Genomic DNA, 27,412 nt, shown 5'->3' with positions numbered 1-27,412 from the left:
AAACAAACTCATGCCCAAGTGATTAATATCCTTTATTTTGCTAGTAGCATTTTGCAGTTTTGATCCTGAGCCGTGGTCCTGCACAGGTTCTCAAACACTGAAGAAAACCTGCACTGAGAGACTTCCAACGTAATGAGAGCCCTCTCTGCACCTTAAAAAAACTCTGGGCTTGAGAAGTCTTAATTTTTTTTTGAAAGACACCAGTTTTGGCCTAGGAGACATTGTGAGGGGGTTTTGTGCCAAAAAATTATCCCAGTTTGCCTCTTCCCCTCCCCCCTTCTATGACCTTTTTCTGGTAAACAAACAAAAACAACAAAAAAGCAAACCCACAACCTTGCAGCAAAGTTGTCCCCCCGAAGAAGTGGCAAAAAGTGACCTCTTGCAGCAGTGACATAATCAGAGCCAGTTGTATTAGAAATTATTCCCAGATAACCTCAGGCTATTACTTAGTGCTGAGTAATATTCCTGATTATTTATGTGCTTCATTATGTTAAGGATATGTAGTGGTGTTTCCTTGGAAAAGCATTTTACCTCTTCCACTGGAGCTTTTGCCATTCTTCAGGGAAATATTTTGGATTTTTTTTTCCCTGTGCTTTCTCTTGTTTAAAATAGGAGGGATGGAGTGGATTTTGTTGCCTTAATTTCCTGTTGATTCTGCTCCATCCAGATTCCTCATTAACTGGTTAATCAGGAACATGGGAAACACAGCCAAGTGTTTTGGTTTGTTTTTTCTGAAAGGCATATTGGGTTTGGAGGGAGTAAAATAGAACAGCTCAGAGGAGGCACCTGCAAACCACCAAATTATTGGCCTGAAACCCTTTTATCCCAGTAGGCAGCTGACTGGGGAAGGGAAATGATGATGGTTCCGGGAGCAGGGATGGGAATTCCAAAAGATGGGAGAGTTTTAAGTGTGTGGCTTCGACTGGGCTCCTGGGGGGGATCATGGGAACAGCAACAACAATCACTGGGGAGTTTATTCCATTTTTCCAAAGGGTGGAGGCTCTTCTCTGCTGGCTCCCACAGGAGACTGCAGGAATCCTCTTCCCTGATGTCAGTGCCTTGTTAATTAGACTTGACAGATGATAATGAGGGAGAGGCTGGAACTGAGCAAGGGTAGAGGGAATGTCATCACTCCAGGGAGGGGGGGAGGAGAGAGCACAAAAGTCCAAGATGTCCAGGAGTTCCATGAGATAACTCAGGGGTATTAATCTTTGCCATTTCTGGTGCCAGAGGTGGGAAGTGCAGGGGAAGATCAGTAACCCCGAGGTGGGCAGCCTGTTTTTTAATTTCATTTCTCACTCATGGCTTGGTCTTGCTGTTAAACCATTTGTGAAAATGAGGGTTTTTTTGGTTGGGGGATCCTCCTCTTTTGAGGGTGTTAAGGGGGAGAGAGCTCCCCTGAGCAAAGGGGGATGAGGAGAGGTGACGTGTGGATGATGAGTCTGGAAACTCAGACCTTTTAAGCAGAATGCAGCACCATTTCCTGGAACTGTGGTCCTGTGCCTCATGCCTAATGCATAATTAGCCTTAAGTAGCTTAATTAGTCTGGAAAACATTCTTTTTTGCCTTTGCTGGAAGGTCAGAGTGTCCTCCCCTTGCTGGATGGACGTGGTGGTCTTGGCAGAGTGGGCAGGACCCCAGCGATGCTGGCACTGCACCACTGGAGGGGAGAGAGAGATTAGCTCCTTGGAATAGGTGAAATCCGTGGATTTTCCCCCCTCAGGGGCAGGGTTGGTGTCTGAACACCACTGCAGAGTTGGGCTGTGTCCATTTTCTGCCTCAGCTCCCCGTGAAATGCAGGTGACAGCAGTTCTCTCACTGCTGAGAGGCGGTGGCAGAGTTTCAAAGAGTCCTGTGCAGAGAGTTGAGAGCTGCAGTCTCAGCTGAATGTGGAAGGAGAAGAAGAGCCTTGTTTCTCCTCATCAAATCACACAGAAGTGGTGCCTGGCAGTCGCATTTGGGCTCAAAGGAGGGTGCTGTGTGCCAGAGGCAGCGTTTTCCCTGTGCTCCCAACCTGCCTGGGCACCCGGCTCTGTCACCTCAGGATGAGTTTGGAATCCCTCTTCAGCAGAGTCACCCTGTGATCCTCCTCACTGCAAGGCTTCAGGGAAGGCAGAAACCCTCCCATCACAGCCCCTTCTGATGTGTGTCTCCTGATTGTGGGAGACACAATTTTTTGGGGGTGTGTGTGTGTTTTTTTTTTTTCCTGTGTATTTTTTTTTCTCCTCGTAATTACCAGGAAACTGCCTGAAAAAAATGCTTTTTTCTCACTGGCAGGAGCACAACACCCACTGATGAGTTGGGGGAGGAAGAGCTCCTATTTAACTGGAAAGGATAGATACTGGGGGAAAGGAAGGGGAAGAATAGCTGCCAGAGAGTTGTGGGATGAATGATATTTGTTTAAAGACACATTAGAAGATTAATGCTGGAAGTTAAAGCATGAAAGCAGCAGGGCCTAAGTGTGGTATTAATGGAACCCATTTTCATTGTCATCTCCTGCAGGAACTCTTTGGAAGTACAGGAGGGGGAAAATCACTTTACAATAATAACTGTTATTTATATAAGAGAACAGCATTGGATGTATCAAAATGTGAGGTTTCAAGGTAATAACTGGACCTTCACAATCATTGTTATCCATTTAAGAGACAATTCTGTGATGGGGAAGAGATGGAGGAAATAGCCCCGGTCCTGCGGCCGACCCTAAATGAAGTTTATTTTATTACTGTTGTTATTAGTCTGTTCCCAATCTGGTAAGATTGTGTTAGGAAAAAGGGAGAAGACTGGAGGAGATGAAGGAGCTGGTAATCATCCTTGCAGAATTTTCTGGGGCCATTTGATGGGCTCATCAGAGACTTGGGGCCTTATCTCCAGAGTCTCCCTCCACTGTGGCAGGAAATCTGCCTTGCACAAAGCTCTTTTGCAGGAATCAGGAGAGACTCATGAATGATTCATGAGGAGGGGTTGGGGGCAGCCAGGGAGAGGATGATAATAATATTCTCCATGTGTCAAAATATAACAATAATTTGACCGGCTCTAATTTTTAATAACCACGGGGTTTGGGAGCAGATGTGATGGATGAGCTGGAGCAGACCAGGGTCTCCCAAGCTGGCTTTTCACTTCAGAGCAACGAGACCATTCTCTGAAATATTAGAGCTGTGGAAAAACCTCTGGGGCTGTGGGAGGAAGGAGCAGAAAGCTGAAAAAGAGGGGAGAAAGGGTCTGTCCTGTTTTCATAATTCCAATTAGAGTAAGTGGTAGACATGAGCCTCAATTCATCCTGGTTCAGAGCAGGGCCTGAGTGGGAATTTTATCTTTAAACCTCAAGTTTCATGGAGTGAGGCTTTTCATACAGGCCAGGGTTTTTTCCCCTTTAGCTCTTGAGGATGGAGATTCAGAGTGAACAGAGAGGGGTGGCCAGGGCTGGGGAGGTTTGGGGCTTGGATGGTTTGCTGTCCCAGAGGTGGCCCTGGAAGAGGCTGGGGAGGATGATAAAGCAGCCCTGTTTCTCCAGGCACGTTCTTCTGGCTGGGATAATGAAAAAGAACTGGATCCTTGAGGGCAGCTGGCACAGCTTGCTGCCTCCAAGATGTTCTCAGTGCTGTGTTAAGACATCTTTTATAGGCTTGGAGAACCAGTGGGAACGTGGGGCTGCCTGGGGCTGCCAACCCTGGCTCTTCATGAGACAGCAGCCCCTGGACCACCCACTGGAATACAAGCTGCTTCCAGCCTCCTCACAGTGGGAAAGAGCCTTGGAAAGACCCCTTGTCCCCCTCCCTGGGCTGTGCTTAGGCTTGAAGTGTCAGAGCACCTGTGGCTGCATTCAGCTCCTGCAGGTATCCTCCTTTAGGTGGTTGAAAGCAGGATTTAATGATGTGAACCATGACTTCAATTAATCAGTGTAAACGTTGCTTATTTATAACATAAACCAGAGCCTATGGACAGCTCTGTTGTTTAATTAAGCTCATCACTGGGAGCCTGATCCAGTTTCGTGCTGCATTAATGTCACTAATTCAGTGTCCCCTCTAGGAAGCTTCCTCACAGACTGCAGGAGATGTCTTTCCCTGCACTCAGCCTGGCTGGCTCTGCTGTGTCTCATTCCTCACCCTGTGCTGGGAATGATTCCTCCCCAACCCTGATCCCACCAGCTCTCCCATCACTCTTAACATCCCGGGAGTCTGGAATAGCTTTTCCTTTGGGTTTCTTCACCCTTGTTCACTGAGGGTTTTTTGTATCTGATTTAATTCACTCTCCACAGCCGAGTTTTTTCTTTTTCCTCGCCTTCCCCTTTCCTTTCTTGCTCTTCACTTGCCCTTTTCTGTCTCTGTGTGGCGTGTTTAAAACTTCTCCAGATGTAGGAGAATCCGTAATGAGCTCCCAAAGCTGAAAGCAAAAGCCATTTGCCTAAAAGTTTGTTCTTTACCTGCACAGAAGAGCCTTGTGCTAGAAACCTTGTGCTAGATTCCTTGGGAAAACTTTTAAGGATTTTGTGGTTGTTTTCTGCTGTGCCAAGGACTCTCCAGGCAATGTTTGACACCCCACTTAGGGACGGTCTCCAGAGGGTGCTGAGACAAATTGCTTCGAGCGAAGATGTTTCTGTGCATCACTTCAGTCACTTCAGGTCTCTGTAGATCCTTTCTCTCAAAAAGTCGTCTAAGAACAAAGTGGGGCTGCTTTTCTTTCTGAACAAGTATAAAAAGTATACTGGGATTAGATGAATTAGCTCTGTGCTGCTAAGATGGATAGAAAGGGAGGGAAAACCATGTCAGAGCCCAGGGAAAAGAAAATTGCTGTTTTGCTTTCCCATCCAGAAGTCAGGGAAGAAGTCATCGGGGGAGAAGAATTGCAGTGGGCAGAGCATACTAAAGAGGGAAGGCAGGAAGACATTAAAGTAACCTATTAAATTGCTGAAGGCTGAGAGGCAAAAAATAAATAAATACAGGCTGTGTAGATTGATCGATATTGGATCTGAAGGGCTTCCACATCTGGTGTGGCAGCTCTTTAGCATCTCATTTCAGTGTGACTCAGCAGGAAAAGTTGTTTGTTCTACCAGTAAAACAGAGATGAAAACAGTCCTGAGGCACATCAGCCAAGGGCTGGAGTGTCTTTTATAATCGGATCAAACTCTCTCATGTGCTTTGATACATCTGGATCCTCTGCTACAGGGGTGGGGCTTCCAATGTCACCTTTTCCCACCCTTGTTCATCTTCTACTCAGCTTTGCTGTGATCACCTCCTGCTCTTGGGCTGTGCTACCTTCCCTTGCACATCTGTACACCAACATCTGGGCAGTGGGGGGGGAGGGAGGAGGGAGATGTTGGCAGTGGGGTTTCCTATGGAGCACAGGAGGCTTTAAAAGGCAGCTTGATAGGGACAAATTATTCCCTGATTTGCTCTGAATTGTCCTCAGAAGGTCCTGACCCTCTCTGCTGTGAGGGTGGGGAGGCCCTGGCACAGGTTGCCCAGAGAATCTGTGGCTGCCCCATCCCTGGAAGTGTCCAAGGCCAGGTTGGAGCAACCTGGGCTGGTGGAAGGTGTCCCTGAGTGGCAGGTTTTGTACTGAGATGAGCTTTAAGGTCCCTTCCCACCCAAAGGTTCCAAACATAGTTTGACTCTTCCACCCCCACTGTGCCCATCCTTGCAGCATTGACCCATTTATCTTCATCCTTGTTGTTTTTAACATGCTGCTGCTTCTGGGGGTTCCCAAAACAGTGCTCACTTTGTCTTCCTGATGCACTTGAATGCCTGGAGATTGAAGCACAAGTGTCAGGTTTTGTTGGCAGTGAGTAGAAACACTGAGGTCCTGCAAGGGTTTCTGGAGTCTCTTGGCATATTAAATCTGTTTATTTGCCACGTGGTCCTGGAAAGCCTTGAGGAGCTGCTTTATCTCTTCATGCCTCTCTTCTTCATTCATCACAGGAGAAAGACAAATGAGAGGTGAAATGATTTTTCAATCTCATCTCTTCAAAGGAATTGTCATATCTGCTATCTACATCCAGCGTGGTCGGTCCTTGTCCTTGGATCCGTCTTCCAGAGCTTTGTGACAGCAGCAGTGGCCACTGATTTGTGACACCATTAGAACCAGGGCAAAATGTCTCTGAGCTCTCCATATTAATGAAAGCAAAGCCCTAAATCCCTCAGCACAGCAGCTTTTCCCCCCTTCTCACCCTGACACTGGGGATGTGGCCAAGACCGTTTGCTGCCTGTGCAGGAATTAATCAGCTGGCTGGGGAAAGCTTGGACATGGGGCCTGGCAATTCCCTCCTCTGGAATTCGGGCTAAGCTCTGCATCCCTGGGGTTTGCCAGCCTGGAAAGGGTTAAGAGGGAAATTGTCACTAAAGCCCCACTTACATAAATGGGAATTCAGTGACTTTAGGGAGACCCTGAATTCCTTTGATCCTGTAACATGCTGTCTGATCCTCAGCTGGGCGAGAGGAAACAGCCTCAGGTTGAGCCAGGGGAGGTCTAGATTAGAAAAATTTCATCCTGGAAAGGGTTGTCAGGAGTTGGAACAGGTTGCCCAGGGCAGTGGAGGAGTCACCATCCCTGGAAGTGTTCCACAAACCTGTGGCTGTGGCACCTGAGGACGTGGTTTAGTGGTGAGCAGGGTGTGGTGCTGGGTGCTGGTTGGAGGTCTTTTCCATCCTTAACAATTCTGTGATCAGAAGGAGGTTCAAGAACTGGTTTCCTCTGCAGGAGGCAAAGTGCCAGGCCTGGGAATGTTCCTCTGGTTAAATCCCTGTCAGTCAGTAAACCCCAAAGTGTTGTGTGTGTGCTGGAACAGCCTTGGCTGCCACTGAAACGCAGCCCCCTCTGCAGATGGTGTCATTTTTGTGGTGCTGTAGGTACAGAACAAGCTTTTTGTGGGTATCCTCTGGCATCTGGGGCTCTGCAGCAGCTTCTTTCCCTGCTTCCCCATTCCATGGAATGCTCTTTCCCTCATCAGTACCTCTGCCTGCTCTCCCACACCGAGTCCCACAGCTGCATTATGAATTGCCATCTCTCAAATCCATGATTAGCACTATAAATCCTCGTGGACTTCCCCATTTGTTTTTTGGCTTTTTTTGTTTGTGGGTTTTTTTTTTTTTCCCCACCTTAGCTTAGAATTTTACACATTGTTTCTCCCCTCCTCATTCTTTTTTGCTTGCCTGCAAGTGGCACTTGGGGTTTGTGTGGTTATTTTTCTTGTATTTATACTCTCCACTGACTTAATTAAGTTCTTGCCTGTTTCTTGGCCTTGCCAAGTTTATTGGCCCCACCAGGGCTTCCCAGTGCTCTCTTCCTAAAAACCACAGCTGCTGCCAATCACCTGAGACCGTGAAAATGGGCAGGAAAAAAACTTCCTTTTGAAACTCAGCTTGACATTATGGGAACAAAAGACAGACAGGAGAATAATCTTCCCAACTTCGCTCGGTGTTTTCAGGCTGGTTTCCTAAAAAACAGAATAAGATTTAGGCACTGAGCCTGACCTCGTGGGGTTGGGGGTGTCCAGGCAGTTAGTTTGAATTTTTGGCAAGCTGGGGTCCAGTTTGACAGATGGGCTTTGCAAAGATGCTGAAAATCCGTATCACAGAGCACTGCTATGGATTGCTCCCACTGGGAGAAAAGTTTCAGCCAGGGGAGGAAAAAAAAGTATAAATCCCATTCCACCATGTGCAGAAACAAGCTCTTGGTGCCTGGAATTGCCTGTTTTCTTGCTGGAGAGTTTCTGAGAGCCCAAGGAGGCTCTTCCCTGCTGATGGTACCAACATTCCTGGGTGGTGTCTGTGGTTCTGCAGTGAGAGGTTTCCTGCCGTGCCTTCCTGTCATTCCACTCTCACCTCCTTCCCCTTCTGGCCACAAAACCCAGCCCACATTTCAGGGCAGGGCTTTGTGGGCACGCAGGGGATCCCTTTGTGTCCATCCTTCCAGACTGTCCTTTCTTTCAGAGCCAGAATCACATTCCCTGACCTTACAGCTCGGGAAGGCTAAATCCCTCATTTCTCCTTGTCCCTGCTTTTCTCTCCTCGTTGTTGGGATGTCTCTTGGCAGGCTTTTCAGGGGATTTAATGGGACTTACCTGGTCAAAAACACATTATTTGAATACCCAGATCAGGACCTCAAGCCTGGCTTTGGAAATCCAGAGGAGTTTCCCTGTTAAAAGACCTCAATTTCCTGCCCTACTTGTGTCCAAGAGCATGTTTTCAGGTTGCTCTGGATGGGGCATTTCCATTCCAGACCCTTTTCTGATCCCTTTGGGCTCTTTTGCTTCTGTCTCCATGTAAAGTTTGTTTGCTGCTGCCTCGTAGTGGGATTTAAATTTGGAAAAGCAGGTGAGGTGAGGAGCCTGGCAGGGCTTTCACCTGGCCCAGAGGGATGATGTTTGCTGGGATGCAGAGGCTTTGCATCCCAGCACTGTGACAGGCCCAGCATGATGGACAAGTCATCGCCTTCATTCCCTTTTTTTTTTTTTTTCCTGGAAACTCCAGGTCTCAGAGAATGTAATTCTGATTTTATGTACACAGAGCAGTTAATAAAGAAGATAAAAGAGAGATTGTGTTTCAAGCAGTGCAAACTAAAGCCCTGAGCTGTTTTTATCACATCTCCCCTTCTCTCTCTCCCCTGAATTCACTCTCTCTGGATAACAGAAATGAGAGGGAAGCTCCATTTAAATGCAGATTTCCCATGTTGGCCAAGAGCAACAAATAGCCCTGTGCTGCACCGATCACACAAACATTATCAGGTCTCTTTGTGAAGGAGGTTTGATGTTTTCAGATTTTCCTTTTCCTTGATGAGATCCTCTTCCCTCTCAGAGTAATAGCGCCTTGACGACTTTTTATTTTATTTTTAAGCAGCACTTCAGAGGTTATAATGGAAACACAACCCCACCTGTTCCTCCACTGGAGCTCCACTTGACAGCCCTGTAATGAGGAACTGTGCAAATTCCTTCTCCTCTGCTGTATTGACAGCCTGAAGGGTTGATACCGTATTCAGCAGAGGGGAAAAGGACAAAATAAGGCAATTTTGCAACAGTTTTTTAATCACCTGACCCTGCAGCCTCGTGGTTTTGGGGGCAGTTTGGGGTTCATGATGTGAGGAGGGTCTCCAATGGTGCAGGATATGCAGGTGGCTGAGGAAGAGGAAAAGGAGGAAGGGGAGATGTGGGGGTCAGGTTGGACATCAGGAGGAGTTTCCTCGTGGGAAAGGGTTTTCAGGCATTGGAAGGGGCTGCCCAGGGAGGTTTGGAGTGCCCATCCCTGGAGGTGGCTCTCAGTGCTCTGGGCTGGGGGACAAGGTGGGGATGGGTCCCAGGGGGGACTCGATGATCCTGGAGGGCTTTTCCAACCTTGATGATTCCATGAGTGTGTTTACAGGATAAATCAGAAGAGGTTGTAGATGTGCTCTTAACCTGTCACCTGAGAAATATTGCAGACAGCTTTATATCTTTTTAACTTGGAGGGACAGGTTACAAACAGTGAAATATGTTTACTAAGCCAGTGCTTTGCCAAATCTGCATCTTCAAGAGATGCATTGAGATGGAAACTGTGTTTCTGAGTATGACTTCACATCTCAAAGGTATGAAAAGCATCTGAGAAAAACGTAAATAAAAAATGATAGTGTTAACAGGGAAAGGTCAGCTGAGCACAGTTTGTTGTAGCAGTGTCTAAATCTCCTGCTAGCATCTGTTCCCTGTTATTGTTATAAAAATGCTACTTCATTAGATCCTGCTTGAATCATGAATTAAGGAGTGATGTTGCAGCAAAACCTGCAGTGGGATGAGGCTTGTCAGGGTGCATCTGTTGAGCCTTGGCTGGTGGCTCTGAGGAGCCACATGGCTCGGGGGGACAGGGGGATGGAGCCTTTCTGCTTTCTTAGCCCTGCTTGAGAGCCAGCTGAGGGTGGAAAGGATTGAATTCTGGTGCTGCCTGCAGCCTGGCTGCTGCAGGGGCTCGGGGGGCTGCTGTGTGCCAGCCCAGCTCCTGCAGGACAGCTGCCTCCAGCACCCAGGGCACCTGGGCTGGCAGCACTGCCCGTGCCCCCCAATGCTGTTTGGGCAGGAAGGAGCAGAGCTGAGCAGTTCAGGGGGAGAAATTAATGTCCTTCCTCCTCCTGGAGAAGTTTCTCCGGGGTATGAGGAGAAGAAGCAGAAGGGTTTGAGCATCTGCCCTGCACAATGTCGTGGATGTGCTCTGGGGGGGAAAATGTGCAGCAGATGCCACTGCCCAGGCTGGGAATGGTGGAGTTTGAGGAAGATGCGTCTCTGGGAAGCTCCTTGTCCAGCTCCTGTCTGGACTAAGCACTCACAGGGATGCCTCACACTCTGTTTTGGTAGGGAGGGCTTAGGCTGAGTGCTTTCACACACACATCTCATCACAGGGCATCAATTCCTGCCTCCTCATCCCCCCCCTCTGAGGGCTGGAAGATCCCTGAGCTGAAGACTGTCTGTAGAAGAGTCATTGAAATCTGATTTTCCCATCCCCTTGCATTTCTTTGCCTATCAATAATGGTTCTTGCTGTTAAATACCTGGTTCTTGCTGTTAAATCATTAAGTCTGAGTGTTGCATTTGAAATGTGGGTTTGATAGAAATTTAAACTTCGTTGCTTGAATACTGATGAACCACAACCCAGCTGCTCTCTCTGCATTTCCAGGGGGATAAACTCTTCTGGTTTGGTGCCTCTCAGGTTTATGGGTTTGGTGTTAAGTGTGAGGAAAACCTGGGCATATTGACTAGAAAGATAATTATTACTATCTGAAGGATTTTTATCTGTAAAGATCGGAACATCCCCTGGGAAAAGATGTTCCCAGCCAATTATTCCAGAGGAAAACTCAGCCTGTGCCAGTCCTTGGTGGCTTCACTTGAATTGTTTGACTCTCAGTCCCTGGGAAATCCTGAACAGCCCTGAGTTGGGCATCACAGATCCAGGTGCTCCTGGCTCCCTCTGGAATGTTTTCCTCATAATTCACAGAGAAGTTGTCTAGACCAGAGACATTTATCACAATTGGGAAGACAGGAGTGATTTTTGAGGGCAACAAAGTTCAAAGACTTTGCTGTAAGTCTTCAGGATTAAAGATTTACTTGATGCATCTTCCCATATTTAATAGACAGGAGGAGATGAAAGGGAATTTCTAGAAAGATTTCCGTTCATACTTAATGATGCCACTGTGAGATGAGCTTTGGCACCGTGTCCCAAGACATGAAGTTTTAAAACCAACCTTTTTTTAAACATTAAATGACCTTTTTTCATGCTCTAGCTTTAATAAATAAAGATTAGCTCAGCCTCATTACCTGCTCGGTCCTGAGGGCTGGTTTAATATTTAGTAAAAGTAACCAAAGTGTCCCAAAATGCAAGGGAGCACATTTTGCTGGTTTTCTATCACAAGTCCCAAAGTTCAAACTCAATCAGAGCTGAGTAAAGAAGAGGGTTTACTGTTGTTATTTTTTTTGAGGTTTTATTTTTTTTTCCCCTCACCTGTAGGGAACTTTTCAAGATTTCCAAAAAATAAGAATGGAAAATCCCATCCTGAATAGACACACAGAAAAACAAACCTTTTTTTGTCTAGGTGGCCTGGGGAAATAATTCAAAATGCTTTGGTTTCGACTGTTTTATATTTCAAATGTCTTTAACTGCACATTAGTGGAAGTGGATTTTGTTTGAAAACTGGCAATTAGGAATATACTCGAAAACATTTCCCAATTTAGCGATTTTGAAGCTTTTAAATTAGAAACTTAATGAATCTCAGAATGCTGACACACACTCCCCTCACCACTGATCTTTAATTTTGCTGTGTCAGCACCTGAACACCAGCAGCATTTTTGGGATGTTCATCACATTCCAGCACACGGATTTACCCTTTCCTGGGAGCAGGGTTGGAGGAAAGAAGTTTTGTCTGTGAGAACTTTTTTCTCTGCTGCTTTTTTCCTAAAGAAATGGAGTTTTAGCTGCTTGTTGGGACACGTTATTCTCCCAGACATCTGTGTATAGTGCACCACAAGTGTTGCTGTGGGGTTCTTTATCAGTGCTTACTTAATTCAGCTCCCACAAAAGCGGGAAAATCTAGGAAGAGACGGAATTTCTTGAGTATCCTCGGGATATAAAGTAAATCAGGATAGTGTGGAGCACTTCTGCTTCACCAGTGGATTCCACTGCTGAGGCTGGGGCAGGACTGGGACACAGGGATGCTCTGCAGTTTTGTCAGGAGGCAAAAGATTCCAGTGGGATGAGCAGAGCAAGGCTGGAAAAAGAGCCCTGAAACGTGGTGTGAGTTGGTCGTTGAAACTGGGCTGTGCTTTGAGCTTTGGGGTTGGGTCAAAGTGAGTCTCAGGGGCAGGAAAGCCAAAATAAAAGGAACCTGGACCTGAGACAGGAGTGTTGGTGGCACTGGAGGGTGATGGGGAGCAGTGAGGACCTTCCAGACACAAACCAGCCCTCTGAGGGCTGTTCTCAGTCCCACCTCCAGCCCAACATCTCTGTGCTTCTCTGCCAGGTACCCCAGTGAGCTCTGACTTTGAACAGTGGCTGTCCTGCCAGCCCTTGCTCTTAGAACTCAGGATAACCTCCAGTTCAGGACTGATTTCAGTTATTTCAGGCATTATTTCAGGTTTCAGCTGATTTTCCTTCTAAAAAAACCCCAAGCCAAACGTGCTGCAGCCCAGTGCCACGTTCCAAAGCTTCCCCAGGGCTGCTGCCCTGAGTTCCCTGTTTCCCAGCCACACAGCCCAGCAGAGCCCCACTAATCCCTGCCCTGCTCACCTGCCTGCTCCGGCCCCTGAGCAGTTCTGGATGGCATCACTCCCTTTGGAGTGATTTTTTGGGAAGGGAAGATAAGCCTTGGTGCTTTTTTTAATGTGCACAACAAACAACAGCTCTGCCCTTCCCCAGATCCAGTGGAATTGCTGTGTTCTGGGAGGAGACCCCCTGTTAGCAGGGACAAACCCGGGGGGGTGCAGACCTTGTGCCAGCTCATAACAAAATGCTCAACTCTGATTCCTTTTTGCCTTCCCTCAAGAAAACAAAAATAATACCCCTCACCCTCTCCCTGTGCCTAACACAGATTTGAGTGGGCAGCCCCAGGAGCTGAGTTCAAGAGTCAAGTGCTTTCTGTTTGAAAAATATTTGTCCCTCCCCACCCACGGCTGCCCACGTGCTTCCTGAAATATTCCAGCTATCAGCACCGGATCAACGCTTCACAGGAACGATCCAAGGCTATCTGGGGACGTTCCTCCTTTGTTGGGATGTGAGGCAGAGCCTGGGTCTGGGTTCCTCGGGGCTGCACAGCTGGATGTGCCTCTCTGAGAGCCCCCGGGGTGGGTGCTGGATGCCACCAGCACCCCGACAGCGTGGGTGGCTGTGCTGTGGCATTCCGACAGGTAGCACAGCCACTGCTGCAGAGATTTCACCACCCACCTGTCTGGCAAAAACCTCGGGAGGTGGGTGAAACAGCAGGAGAGGCCGTGTGGGAAGGAGGATGTGCCGAGTGTGGTGGCGAGAGGAGCACCAGCGCTCGCGGGGAGATCCCGAAGGGATCGGGGGACGGGGGGGATGGGGACGTGCACAGAGTCCCTGCCGTGCCTAACCACTGCCAACCCCTTTGCTCCCACAGCTGCCATCCTGGATGACCCCATGGAGTGCAGCAGAGGGGAGAGGCTCTCCATCACCCTGGCCAAGAACCGCATCAACCGCGCGCCCGAGCGGGCGGGGAAGGCCAAGGTGGAGGTGGACATCTTCGAGCTGCTGCGGGACAGCGAGTACGAGACAGCAGAAACCAGTGAGTGCCTCTCCTGCAGCTGGGCCTGCCCCCCTTCCCCTCTCTGCCAGCTCGCCAGAGGTGTCTGGCACACGTGCTGCAGAGGGAAATTGTGTGTCAGCCAGCCGGGATAAAACCCCACCTCTCTGCTCCTCTCCTGCTCACACAGAGCAGTTTTCATTTGAGGGTGTAGCTTGGCGTTGGGAGGTGAGCCCAGGCGTGGACTTGAGAGGATCTGGGTCCCCAACAGGCTTTGCCACCACTCAGCTCAGCGGTTTGGGACAAATTACTTCCTTTAAGCTGTGTGTCAATAAACAGGGGCAGCGATATGGGAGGTGCTGATCCTTTGTGAGGCACTTAATGGTGAGCAAATAAGAGACTCTCTGGGCAAGTTGGGTGCAATTAAGTTATTTTTAATTCCCCCTGGAATTCTGCGTGTCAGCAAACATGACAGCTCTTCCAGGGCTTGAGATTGGCAGCAGATTTATTTACACAAAGGGAAGTTTTTAAGTGATGTTTAAAAGCATGTGGATTGAAAAAGAGCTAATTCTGAAAGAGCAGTAGATTTCCCACGTCACTCCCAAGTCCCTTAATGAAACAGTTCTCTATTAGAGTTGTTCCTCTGGATGCCCAGTGTGTCAGCTCCGTGCTGATGGATAACAAGGAGATTGATGGTCAGTGTCCCACAGACCTTTTGGGAGCCTGAGTGAAAGGAGCCCAAAAGATCTATAATTGCTTCTTCCTATAAGAGTAAATATCCTTTGGAATAGGATAGCTTCCCTTCCGAATCATTTTTAAGCTGACCTTTAGAGTTCAAGGGAGGACTATAACTTTTTATTACCAGTTGGCTTGAAAAAGCTGGAGAAATCATTTTTAATAATAGGGATTTTAGACTCGTTTCCCAACGGTTCTGTGTTCCAGGACTGTGCAATCTGCAGGGCATCCCCAAAAAGTGTGGTGGTGTGTTGTGGCCTGGGACAGGCTGGTTTCCCCCACGGTTTTGGTGTGTGCTCTGCAGAGCATTGAGCAGCCCTGTGGTACCCAGAGCTGCTCAGCAGTGACTCTGGGTAGCTGGAAGAACGGGCTCCGTGGGTCTGCGAGATCAGCACATCCTTCATTTCCTGAATTAGTGTTTGCATTATTTATAGAAGAGTTCAGTTAATAAAATGCGTCTCAGCAAGTACCTGGATGTCTATTTATAGAGCCTGTCACCCGTGAGGCAGCACAGATTAAAATCATCACAGGCAGCAGCACAGGGGCTGTTTAAAGCAGCAATTCTCCACTGGTTTGGATCCCTCATCTCTCTTCTGTGTTCTTGGTCTTTCCCATCTGCCCAGGATTGTTGCCCATCCTGCTTTGCCCTCATTTGGCACGGCTTTGGGGCACATCCAGTCTCCCTGTGCAGAAGGGATGGGGACAGCCTGGATTTCATGGAATCATAGAATCACAGGCTGGGTTGGGTTGGAAGGACCTTAAAGATTATTGAGTTCCAACCCCCCTGCCATGGGCAGGGACACCTTCCAATAGCCCAGGTTTCTCCAAGCCCCGTCCAACCTGGCCTTGGGCACTTCCAGGGATGGGGCAGCCACAGCTTCTCTGGGCAACCTGTGCCAGGGCCTCCCCACCCTCCCAGGGAAGAATTTCTTCCCAATATCCCTCCTAAACCTACACTCTCTGCCAGTGGGAAGCCATTCCCCCTTGTCCTGTCACTCCAGGCCCTTGTCCAAAATCCCTCTCCATCTTTCTTGTAGCTCCTTCAGGTCCTGGAAGGTCACAATTAGGTTACCTTAAAGCTTCTCTTCTCCAGGTTGATCAATCCCAATTCTCTCAGCCTTTCCTCCCAGCAGAGCTGCTCCACATCCCTCTGATCAACTTGGTACCTCCTCTGGACTTGCTCCAGCAGCTCCTTCCCAGTACATTCCCAGTTTGCCCCTGGAAGTATCCCAGACCTCTCAACAGCCTCCTAGGAAATGACAAAATTCCTTGTTTGCCTGAGCTTTCTGTGCAGGAAGGACCCAGGAAAAAAGGGTCTTAAAGGACCCTTTGAAGGACCCAGTGGCATTTTGAGTTCCATTCCAGTTCCTTCCTCATAAATCTCCTGCGTGGAGCAGCTTTCCTGTTGTTTAACTCGGGGCTTGGCTGCCAAGTGACCCCCAGGGATGCCACAGGGATGGGGGGCAGGATTTCTGTCCCACTTGTCCACCCATAACACTGCTTATTAATCTCTGCTGGGAGATTTTTTCAAGCTGAGAATGAAATGTTCCACAAGAAATTGTTGATTGCAGCAAAAATGTTGTGTTTGGGGAGAATGTGGAAACAGGGTGAGTGAGGAAGAGGCACCTCCCATTTCCAGTTTGCACCTTTTTGGGTGATTTTCTTGGTTTTCTTTACTCGGGCTTGCAGAATGTAAAAAAGTAGGAAGTGGAGCAAACTTGATGTGGTTTTGGTGAGTTTTGCAGTGTGTTATTTACCTTTTCTTCAGAGGGAAAAATGTCTGCAAGCATGTCTTTGAAAAGGAAAAAATCTGGATTCTGCATGGCTCTGCTATTAATGTCACTGAAGTTATTCTTGATTTACACTGGCAGTGGAGGAGAATCAGATCCTCTGACTTAAATTTCAAGGGCTTTCATGCCTCTCAGATGCTTTAATACAGCTCTGATGTTTGTTATGACACATAATATTAATAAAAACTGTTTAGATGCTTTAACCTATGACTGCAAAGCTGTTATACAGCTGTTTAATACTGTTCTCACATTTCACACCCTTTTGAGTCACTGTTAAATATCACAGCTCCATGTTTAGCTGACTGATTTAGGAATTACACCCCATCAGTGATATTCCATAAACAGTTAGTGCTTCAAGAGAAGGAGGAATTTTGGGGAGTTAGTTTTTTATTTTAGTGTTGAGCTGCTTTTCTTTCCTTTTTCCTTCTGACTGGCTCACGATAGAGGGCCCCAAAAATCACAGTTGCTGCAGCAGGTGAAATATGAGTCAGTTAATCACATTCATGCCTGGTTTCTATTTCAGCTTTAGATATGAATGAAGGCAAACATTGACTGCTCCTGTGTGAAACATCTGTGTTTGCAAGGAGTTTGCACTGAAAGGTTGTGGACAGAGCTTTTTGGTTGGTTCTTTTTTTTGCTGTTACAAGGAAAACCTGTTCTCTCTTTGTGTTTGATGTTTCAGCTCCTTTCATGGGGATCCAAAATGACTTGTTTAATCGTGTCTTTATCTAAACCACCTCATTCCTTTTGATGTCCAGGGAGGGACAGATCTTCTGCTTGTCCCCCTGTCCCCTATGGCCTCGTCAGCCTTTTAAGCATCTCTTTGTTGTGAATCCAAACATCCTGGGGCAGGTCAGGGGCTGCAGGATTTTAAATTTTTATTTATTCACACCAGGATTTCAAAGTGCCTGATATGTCCTTTCAGTGGCAGTGGCTCAAATGTGCTGTTATATTACCTGTCCCACCATTTTTGTGGGATTTCACGTTTTCAGCCTGCTTTGGTTGTCATGGAATCACAGAATGGTTGGGGCTGGAAAGGGACCTTGAAGATCTTCCAGTTCCACCCCCTGCCCTGGGCAGGGACACCTTCCACTAGAGCAGGTTGTTCCAACCTGGCCTTGAACACTTCCATGGGCAGCCACAGCTTCTCTCTGGGCTCCCCTGGTTGTGGGTTCCTTTTAGGAAGCACAAAGGATGCTGCAGGGAGCAGTCTGGGAGTGCAGGATGAACCCTCTGGAACACCAGCTATTTATTTATTTATGCACTTGGTGTTCCCTGTCTGAGATTCCCGTCCTGACCAGTCCCTGCCACTCCAGACCCTCTGGCATGTTTTGCAATCATGGAAATGCTGAGGTAATTGCCAACCTTCCCTGCTCATTTATGCTCAGTTAGAGCCAGGAATGTTCCTTGCACGCTGTTTGAAACCCTGGGATCAGGTGTCTGTGTGCAGGGAAGGGGATGCTGTGTCCTGCCCCGGGGGTGGATGCTCTCCCTGGGGGGCTTTCAGCCCTGCTTTGAACAGGGAAATGTTTGGGATCCCAGGAGGGGAAAGGCTCTCTCTGACCATGTCTGAGGGGCTGCACAGACATATATAATGTCACAGTTACCTACTTGTTGTCTTGCTTGTCCATGTTCAAAAAATAAGCATGTGTTTCCACCTTCCTTTAAAAAAATACCTTGTTGTTTCCTGAGTGTCCAGGGCTTTGTAATTCCCAAATACACCCATGGAAACAATTAAACACATCCCTTTCTTGCTTTTGTGGCAGCACAGCCCTGCTGCTACCAAAGGAGGGTCACTGTTCACTGCACACTGAACACACACCTGAGCAGGGATGACCCCACACCCCATCCCAGGATTAAAGAGCTTCTTAATGTGATGCCTTTCCAATGTCGAGTGTTTCTTGAGATCCTGAATTCTGGACAATGTAAAATTGGACACAAAGAGAAGTCTGCAGCAATCAAAAATGTGTCCTGCCCAGCACCCACCTTACGTGGCAGCCAGGTGGGGGAGTGTGAAGGGATTGGAGGGGCAATATCCCATAATATGCCACTGTCTGTGGTTATACTCTCTGTGATTAGCAGGGATGAGGGGTTTTTTTTACAGGACCTACATTTCTGCAACCCTTTTCTGAACCTGCAGTGCCCATGGCAGCAGCAAGGCTGAGCCTTTCCTCCCTGTGGGGACAAACAGCATCAGGAAACGTTCTGGAGTAGGAAATGAGCTTGGATTACACGGGAAGCTTCCCAAACGTGGTCAAAACCTTTGCCTCGGGCACCTCCACTTTGTTTCCATTCATTTTCCTTAATTTTAGTGGATGTTTCCCCCTGGTAGTGACAAAAACCAGGTCTTTTTCTTCTGGCAGTTGTTGCAACTCTGTTGCTATGGCTACTTAACCCACTTTTTGTTCTCCCTGCCGGGGATGAGAAGGAAAGCGCTCACCAAACTTTTCCCCTCCCTGTGCACCACAGAATTTTCCCTGGGAATTTTTGCCTTTACGACCTGTGGATAAAGGAGGGGACTTGGAGCAGCTCCTTCCCCCTCCAGCTTGAAGGGTTTGCTGGAGCTGAGAGGGGCTGCTGAGGCAGCAGGCAGGGTTTTCAAATCGCTGGTGCTCTTATTTAAAAGCGTCTTCTGAAGAGGTCTAAGTGCCTGTAAATTTTTAAGCACGGAGGGAAAGCAAGCACTGGATTCCTTTTGAAGATGCCACAGAAAAATATCACTGGCTCTGGAGGAGACTGAGCTGTTGCAGGGGGAGAGGGCACAGAAGGAAGGAAAATCCAAGAGGAGATGTTTGCATTTCATCAGCACTTGCTGTAAGAAGTCAGAGCAATCAGTATGGACAGGGGCTGGGGAGGGTATGGAGCTCTGCCTTCAAAAGAGAGGTAAAACCAATTCCCCAAAGGGAAAAACTAAATCAGATTTTGGCCTCATATTCCAGTCATGAGGCTGTGGAGACTTATGGAGTTTAAGGCCAGAGATCACAGACTCCCAGAATGGTTTGGGTTGGAAGGAACCTTAAAGCTCACCTTGTTCCACCCCCTGCCATGGGCAGGGACACCTTCCACTAGCCCAGGTTGTTCAGGGCTCCATCCAACCTGGCATTGGACACTTGCAGGGATGGGGCAGCCACAGCTTCTCTGGGCAACCTTGGGTAGCTGAAATCAGGCTGTAGAAGTTCACTTTCCAAACTCTGTGCTCCACCCCACAGCTCACTGCTCTGAAACCACCCCAAGCACAGTGTGGGCTCTCATTTCACATCCAGCCCTGATTTAAAGACTTCGAATTGATAAAAAACCTGCTCTGATCTATGTTTCAGCCATTTTGATGATGAATTCCCATTGCTACAAAAAAGCCCCAAAACAGCACGTTCAGATTTGAATTTTTCCAGCTCCTTTTCCAGCCACTGAGCCTGGATAACTCTTTGCAACCATCCCAAAAGCTTGTCTGAGGTGTAAACCAGGGACCTGTGGCGAGGAGGGAAGTTTGATGCTGAAGAAGCATCAGAAGCTTTAAAATCCCAGCTTTGTGCTGCTGTGCTTTAATTTTTCCACATGAAAATGTTGCGAGCCAGAACTGATGGGTAGTTTTGGTGCCTCCCTTCCCCTCTTCCACACCCTGTTCCTTCAGGAAGGCTCCAGTGGCTCTGTGTGTGTGGGGAGGAAGGAGCTGAGCGTGTGAGGATGCTGAGGCAGGTCTGGCATTGCAGAAGGAGCCGTGGCCAGCACATGTTCACATGAGCTTGTGAGAGCCCAGGAATTGAGGCACCAGGGGCTCTCGCCTTCTGTTCAGGCTTTGCCTGCACCAGCTGCTCCCGAGGAGCATTCCTGGTGGATGGGGATGGCAGCAGGGAGGTGACACCAGCTGGGCTCCTCCTTGGAGCGCAATTCAGCTAAATTTGTGCTGTGAATTGAGAGGACAAAAGGTTGCATTTTAACCCAGGGAAGCTTGAGGGAAGAGATTTAACTTCTTGGGTTTGTCAGGGTGTTTTGGTTTTTTTTTTATTGCTCTGCTAACCTTGGTGGACAGGAGCCAGAAGATTAACTACAAATAGGGAAAAAAAACCAACCCCAAACAAATGAAAAACAGTAATGCAACCCTTATTATTACCACTGAGCTCTGCAGAGGATGAGGGGAGCAATTCATACAAGTTTGTTTGCTGCTGGATGATGCTTTGAAGCCGAGTCACTGCTGTGTTGAGCATCTTCCATATACTTCAGTTCCCATTTTATCCTGGGGCCAAAAGGGGTGTTAAAAGAGAGAGCCCCCAGAGATGAGGATACTGGGGCTTTGGGGAGGGTTTAGGTGGGATTTTAAAAGGCTGGGGAACCAGGGAGAGTGTCACAGGCAGGGTGACAGTGCTTCAGGGGGAATAGAGGGATTCTGGGGGTGTAAATGGCAGGGAGTGTGCTGTGTGAAGGAATGTGATGTTCTTAGTGCAGCAGGTACTGTAAGCAGTTGAGGATGAAGTCTAATGCCTGTTCCCTCTCTCTGGTGCCCACAGTGTGCCAGATTCTCCCCAAAGGAGTGGTTGGAGTCCTGGGACCTTCCTCAAGCCCAGCCTCGAGCTCTATTATCAGCAATATCTGTGGGGAGAAGGAGGTAAGTGGAAAAGTTCCTTTCTGGGGTAAGTTTATGCCCTCACACTGACTTGGCCCCAATGCCCCCGTGCCTGGTGGGCTGCCCAGGGCTGGGAGGGAATGTGGGAGCCCTGATCCTTCCTGAACATCCCAGCCAGAGCTCCTGGTGTGACACAACTTCGTGCACAAACGTGGAAAGCTTAATTTTTTTGTTTTTAACAGTTTACTGGTGTTCCATCAATGCAAACCCTTTTTATCTGTGTCCAGGCCGTGTGCTTGATTTAATATTTCCCAAGCCTTCAACCACCTTACGCTGATCTGGCTCTGCACAGGGGAAAAGAAATTGAGTTCTCCTCTCACAGTTCATCCCTTTAAAGCCAGATAACATCTCTCAGCCATTTCGTGGGCTCTCTCTGGAGCCCAGCCCCCGAGGAGGGGAGGCTGGAACTAAGCACTGGAAATAATTCGCATTAACAAATGAGTGCTGTTCGTGGTTCCTGGAGAATCAGGAGCGGTGAAGAGATGGATCTTTCAGACCTAATGCACTGAGCTGTGGCAGGATGGGTCTCCTGGGGGTGTTTTGTAGTGCTTTCTCCTGTTAAACCTCCTGGACCTGTGCTCCATCCCAGGCCAGGCAGCTCTGTAGTAACACACCAGGAGTGTTTTGCCCCTCCAGTCTCTGATCTCTCTTTTTTTTTCTCAGCAATGAAAGGTGAGTCCCGGTGCAATTCTGAGCTGTTTGATTCTCACACTCGATCTCAGCTGCCCTCTTAGGGATGCAAACCTGCAGCAGGTCCCTGTGATTTGTATCACAGAAGCATCAGCTGGTGCCACTGTGCCCCCTGCTTCCAGCCATCCCTCGGGCACAGGGAACTGTGTCCCCGTGTCACCCCGTGGTGCAGGGACTGGAACCTGTGGGGATGGACCTGTCCCTGCTGTGTCACCCCTCCAGTGCTTGTGGCACAGAGATTTCCTTCCCCCTGTGCAGAAAAGGGGTGTTGCAATGGGGCAGAGTCCTGGGGAGGAGAGGAGGACTCCGGGAGTGAAGGGTCTGAACCAGGGCTGGGATCAGCCCTGGGGGGTCCCCTCTGTCTGCATTTCCTTCTCTCTGGTATCTGCAAACCTCAGGCTCGTCCTGGCTCCCAGGAATGATCAGGATGCTGCCCTGTCTGCTCTGGTTACAGGAATTCAGCTTTCCCTCCCAGCCTGTCTCCCTGCTAACACAGCCCGGGATGAAGGCTGCAGACTGAAATCAAGGCAGATAGCAGCTTATTACTCTTTTAAGTTTCCTTTTGCTAAGCAAACAGCTTATGCTGTCAATAAAACAACCATCACAAGCTGCTAATAGGCTTTCCCAAGAGGAGAGAGGTGGGAGGCATAGGCTGATAGCTTCAGGAAGGGGCTAATAATGAAGGAAAAGTCGACTTGACACTCGGCTAACGAAGCCGTAGCAGATGTTTCCCTTTCTCTGACTTCTATTTCTTGCAAATAATTCACTCAGCAAAAGGAAAACAATATTCCCTCTCCTTATTTGGCTGAACCCTCAGTGCCTGAGCTTGATCTGTCTGTCTGCCCACCCATTCCCTCTGCAGGAATCTGCAAGGTGTGCAGCTCCCCCCCTCCCCAAATTCCCGGAGGAGCAGCATCCCACCCCCTCCTCCTGCTCTGTGTGTTAATGACAAATGCAGCATTATCTGGACTGGTGGTTCCAGTCCCTTGGAGCTTGCCCATGGTATGGCCACCTGTTACCTGCTGATCAAAAATGCCCAAAGCTTCTGGCTGCTGCATCTGTTCCCCTCTCCCGAGCCCTGCCAGCACGGGGTCATCCTGTTCTCCCCTTCATCTGCCCTTAATTGCCCGATGACACACCAGCTCAGCAGGCAGGGGTGGATCTGCAGCACACAGCAAAGGGCTGGGGGCTCCATGGCTGCATCCCAGTGTATCCCTGCCTGCATCCCAGTGTATCCCTGCCTGCCTGCATCCCAGTGTATCCCAGCCTGCCTGCATCCCAGCCTGCCTGCATCCCAGTGTATCCCTACCTGCCTGCATCCCAGTGTATCCCAACCTGCTTGCATCCCAGTGTATCCCTGCCTGCATCCCAGTGTATCCCTGCCTGCCTGCATCCCAGTGTATCCCAGCCTGCCTGCATCCCAGCCTGCCTGCATCCCAGTGTATCCCAACCTGCTTGCATCCCAGTGTATCCCTGCCTGCATCCCAGTGTATCCCTGCCTGCCTGCAGAGTCTCCTCCCTGCTTACCCAGGCAGCCATGAAGTGTGGGCCTGGCTACAATTAGTGCCCCAGCTAATTAGGTTGAACTCATCCGGAAGGTTTCCCGGGCTGTAATCACAGACCCCGTTGCCTTTCTCTGAGTGGCTCAGCAAGACTTTTCCTGATCCACTTCTCCCCGTGGCTTCTCGTTGCTGTGATAATTATTTTCCTCTGCTGTTGCACAAATCCCACCCTCCTCTCTTGACTCCAGCGACGCTTATTCAGTTTTATTGGGATGTTTCCCTTCCTGCCTGCTGTGCGTTTCACACCAAAGGCCCTTTACCGCAGATTTACTTGTTTTTATTTCTGTTTCCTCTTTAATTATATTTTCTTTCCTCTCCCTGCCCACTTAGGTTCCTCACTTCAAAGTGGCACCGGAGGAGTTCCTGAAGCTGCAGCTCCAGCGCTTCACCACCCTCAACCTCCATCCCAGCAACACCGACATCAGCGTGGCCGTGGCAGGAATCCTGAATTTCTTTAACTGCACCACTGCCTGCCTCATCTGTGCCAAAGCTGAATGTGAGTCCTTGCCAGGCTGGCTTTGCCTGCCCCTCTCTTCCAGCCCCTCCTGTGTGTTTGGTGCTTGCTGGAGAAGGTCCCACCAGCAGCGTGTGGGACCTCAGTGTTGCATCCCAGATCTCCATCTCTCGTGCAGACACATCCTTCTCCCCCCCAGAGCAGGTTCTCCACCCTGTTGCCCCCAGGGAGGTGTTTGTGAGAGGAGGAAAGGGGATGGGAAGAGACTTGCCTGCCTTCTGTTTGACAATCTGAAGAGTGTTTTGCTTCCACAGATGGGGTTTTGAATTTAGAAAAAAAAAAAAGGCTTAGGCTTGTTTCTGGAGATTATTTTAGGCAAGTAAAGCTTTTTGAAATATGTCTTTCCCAAACCCACATGCAGCTTGTGGCCTAAAAGCAGGATTTGATTAATAGACAATACACTGCATGGCCTCTTGGGCTCTGCAGCCCTACATCTGCTGGCCATGGTGCATCTGGTTGCTGGAGCTTTCACCTCAGCAGGACCATGTTCACCTCTGCAGAGCTCCTGACGTGGCAGAGGCAGCTCTGCATCCCAGTGCTGAGAGCAAAGTGGGTCCTGTGCTTGTGGAGGTCACTGAACAGCAGGGAGATGCTGTGGAGCAGCCACAGCAATTCTGCTTTTATTGCCCTGTTCATCAGCACAGTTCATGGCACAAACCAGCCTGGCAGAGGGGCTTTGAAAAGGCACCAGGGAGAGCTCTGGGGATGCTGGTCTCTGACTGGGCCAAGGTGGGAGGGAAAGGCAGCACCATCCCCAGCCAGCCCTGGGCAAACCTCACCCCACCAGCTGGGCCAGTAATGCAGGGCTGTGGTGACTCCTGCACAGGGACAGGGGGAACAGGAGTGTCTCTGCCTTTCCTTTTTGCTTCACATGCCCTGAGGAGACCAGATACTGAGCTGATAGGAGTCAGTAAATTACCTTCTGTAAACGTGCTCAGATTTACCCCAGGAAAGGACCCGACTCAAAATGATGCAATTAAAATCATGCACATGCTCTCCTGCATTACTTCCAGGGCTGGAATTTTTCATTGTCTGCCTTAACCTTAAGCAGGAGGGGAAAGAAAAGATAATTAGGTTTTCTCACCTGCCGTGCAGGAGGCTCAGAGCCCTGTCCCCCCCGAGCACACATCCACCCCTGCCCTCCTCCCCAGCTCTCTGCCAAAACATGCAGGTGCCTCCTGTTGGTATTAATATGATTAACAAGATTCTTCATTTAACTGGATCAAAACCAACGACACCCCTTTACTTGAAGCAATCCAATTTGTTTTACTGCTGGAGAACTCAATATTTAGGATGAGCTGCAGAACCTGAGTCCTTTCCAGTCCCTGGGAAGCAGTGGGATGGGTGCCTTTTGTGGATCTTGCTCTTTTGTGCTCAGGAAGGACCTGATGTGAGCTGGGCTTGGAGCACGGAATGCTCTGGCTGTAAGAGAGCACATACTCAAGCTTCATGTAGGAGCAGAAAGCCTCATTTTCCCTTAGGACATGCACTGCTCCTGAGCACAGTCCTTAAACAACTAACTCGAGGCATCTCAGGCTTTTGGAAGGTTCCCTTGAGGTAACTAAGGGGAGCATATGAGCTGTGTGCTCATCAGTGAGGAAATGCTGCTTTGAGGGACGTTTTTATTTGGGCCCCAGGAGGGGAAAATTGTAACTGTTTTGGTTTAAGTGCAGGGCTGTGTGATGGGGCTGTCACTGCAGGGAGTCACATCCTTCCTCTGGGGACTGAGCGCAATTTGCCTTGGCAGAAGCAGAAAATGACCCTCAAAGTCAAGGAATTTGGGCCAACCTGAGTGTAGTGCCGTGGTGAATAGAATGAGGTTGTATGACTCAGTTAAGTGACTGAGTTTGGTGAAGAGAATGAGATGATGTGACTCAGTTTGGTGAATAGAATTGAGATTATGTGGCTCGGTTTCTCTCTCTGGTGTGGAGTAATTTGCCAGTTTGTGAGTTGCTCTGAAGTCCTAATGTGGAAGGTTTGGTGTGATTCCACAAAAACCTTACCCCAAAAAAGGCAGATTGAGGGGTGCATGGGTTTAATAGGAGCTCTGATTGTCAGAGAGGGGAGGGAATAACACCCAGTGCTTAAAAGAGGAGACCAGGGCACTGAGATCAAGGGCCCTGAGCACATCCTGGGATGCTCAGGGATGTTTGGAGCAGTGGTGTTGGGTGTAAGAGCGAGGCTGGATGAGGGGAATCTCCATTCTCTTCCCAACCATCGGTGTCAGGGACTGCAATCACAAATAGAACTGCTGGGGCTCTGGGTGTCCATCAGCAGAGCCTCACAGGCAAGAGGAATGAACAGGGGTGTGAGACCCTACTTCCCAGGAAGCTGCTCGTGTGCCCAGAGCTTGGGAGTGGGCTGCTCCTGCCAGCTCCGAAGGTTTGCATAAGGAAAAATAAAATAAGCAGGGTCAGGACTTGCCACTGGCCAGTTTGGGCCACTGACAGCTCAGTGCTGGTCCCCACAGAGCTGTTCAAAGAGCAGGTGCCTGGTGCAGCCTCTCTGTGCACCCTGGCCCTCACTTCACTACTTCAGAGTTGCCAGGAGGAGTCTCCGAGCCCTCACTTGTGTTCACATCCCTCTGAAGTGCCAGCCTGGCAGCAGCAGCATCTCCAGTCCTCATCAAACAAAGGGGAATCTCTTCAGATAATAGAGACTTCCCTCAGCACAGCAAGAGGAGCTGCAAGCAGGAAGCTTGATGAGGCTTCAGGTAGGATCTGATGTGCTGGAAATGATAATTTCCTCCAGTCAGAGGAGGAGATCAAATGATTCCTTTTTTTTTTTTTTTCTTTTCCCCCCTGGTCCCACTTCCTCCTCTCTGTGCTTGATGTGCTTTTGAAAACTCCTTCCTGAGTTTCACAGCAGCAGATATTGCTGGGATGAGCTGTCAGTAAACTTGGGAGTCTCAGCTCTGTTACTTGCAGCAACCTGGCTGGTCCCTTGCAGGGGTGGAATTAGGTGGAAATAAACCTTGCAAGGATCAAATGGAGGGCTTGGGTAAAATTTACTGTTTGTGTGGGCTAGCACACACAAAAAAAGGATTCAGGTGAGGTCTACTCCATGTGTCCTTTATGCAGAGTGAATTTACTGGCCAGCGAGAGAGAAGAAGCTGGTGTGACCCAGAGCAGTCCTGGCTGTTTTTTCAGTCCTTTGCTGAGTTCCTGCCTGTACCCAGAGAAAAGCTAAGAGTCCAGAGCATTGTGAGGAGCTCAGAACAAACTTAACGTGCTGAAAAAGTCTCCCTGTGAATGAGAGGCTCCTCATCTTGGATGTGTCCCTTTAGCTGCACTGCTTTGTTACCTTTGTGGAGTGCTGGGAGTCCTTGGGAGCAGAGCTCTGCTCAGTCACATCCTCTTGTGTTGCCTCCCTGGCCCTTGACCTGCTGGTGAACGAGGGAGTTTGTGCAGCCAGAAGTGAGGAAGGTTGAGAGCAGAGCCCTGACTGGAGGATGGATTTGCCTTTCTGCCAGCTGGGATGTGATGCTGCTCATAGTTCTGTTCTTTTTGGTTTCCTTCAGTTCAGTTCCCTCCTCCTTTATGGATTCCTGCAGGGATGGGATGTGTGGCCATGCCTGCTGCCTGTGCCTCGCCAATGATTACATCTGGTGGTCCCTCTGGTCAATCAAACTTGACAGGAGGTTATTTCTTGATGAAACTCAGCAGCTGGGCTGGAAGAGGCAGACTCTTATCAAATATGCTGTCGTGACTGAGAAAAGCTGCAGCAGGAGCTTTGACATCTTATTAGACTTCAAGGCAGCTGGGTTGGAAGGAGCCCTTGCAGTGACCAGGCTGCAGGGGG

General features: G+C 48.9%; 1 protein-coding gene across 1 annotated transcript in view; it reads left to right on the top strand.

The window, feature by feature from the left end:
* GRIK4 (glutamate ionotropic receptor kainate type subunit 4) overlaps positions 1 to 27,412 on the top strand; it is a 183,795-nt gene that overhangs the window by 96,977 nt on the left and 59,406 nt on the right. Inside the window, 3 exon segments of the mRNA XM_039379999.1 lie at positions 13,580 to 13,744; positions 20,730 to 20,827; positions 23,428 to 23,593. Coding sequence (XP_039235933.1) covers positions 13,580 to 13,744; positions 20,730 to 20,827; positions 23,428 to 23,593 — 429 coding nt within the window.

This window comes from Pipra filicauda, unplaced genomic scaffold (assembly GCF_003945595.2).
Source record: "Pipra filicauda isolate LSUMZ 115617 unplaced genomic scaffold, ASM394559v2 scaffold182_size1470994_pilon, whole genome shotgun sequence".
NCBI classification, from domain to species: Eukaryota; Metazoa; Chordata; class Aves; order Passeriformes; family Pipridae; genus Pipra; species Pipra filicauda.
Note: the sequence above shows the minus strand (reverse complement) of the source record. Positions and strands in the feature narration are given on the sequence as shown.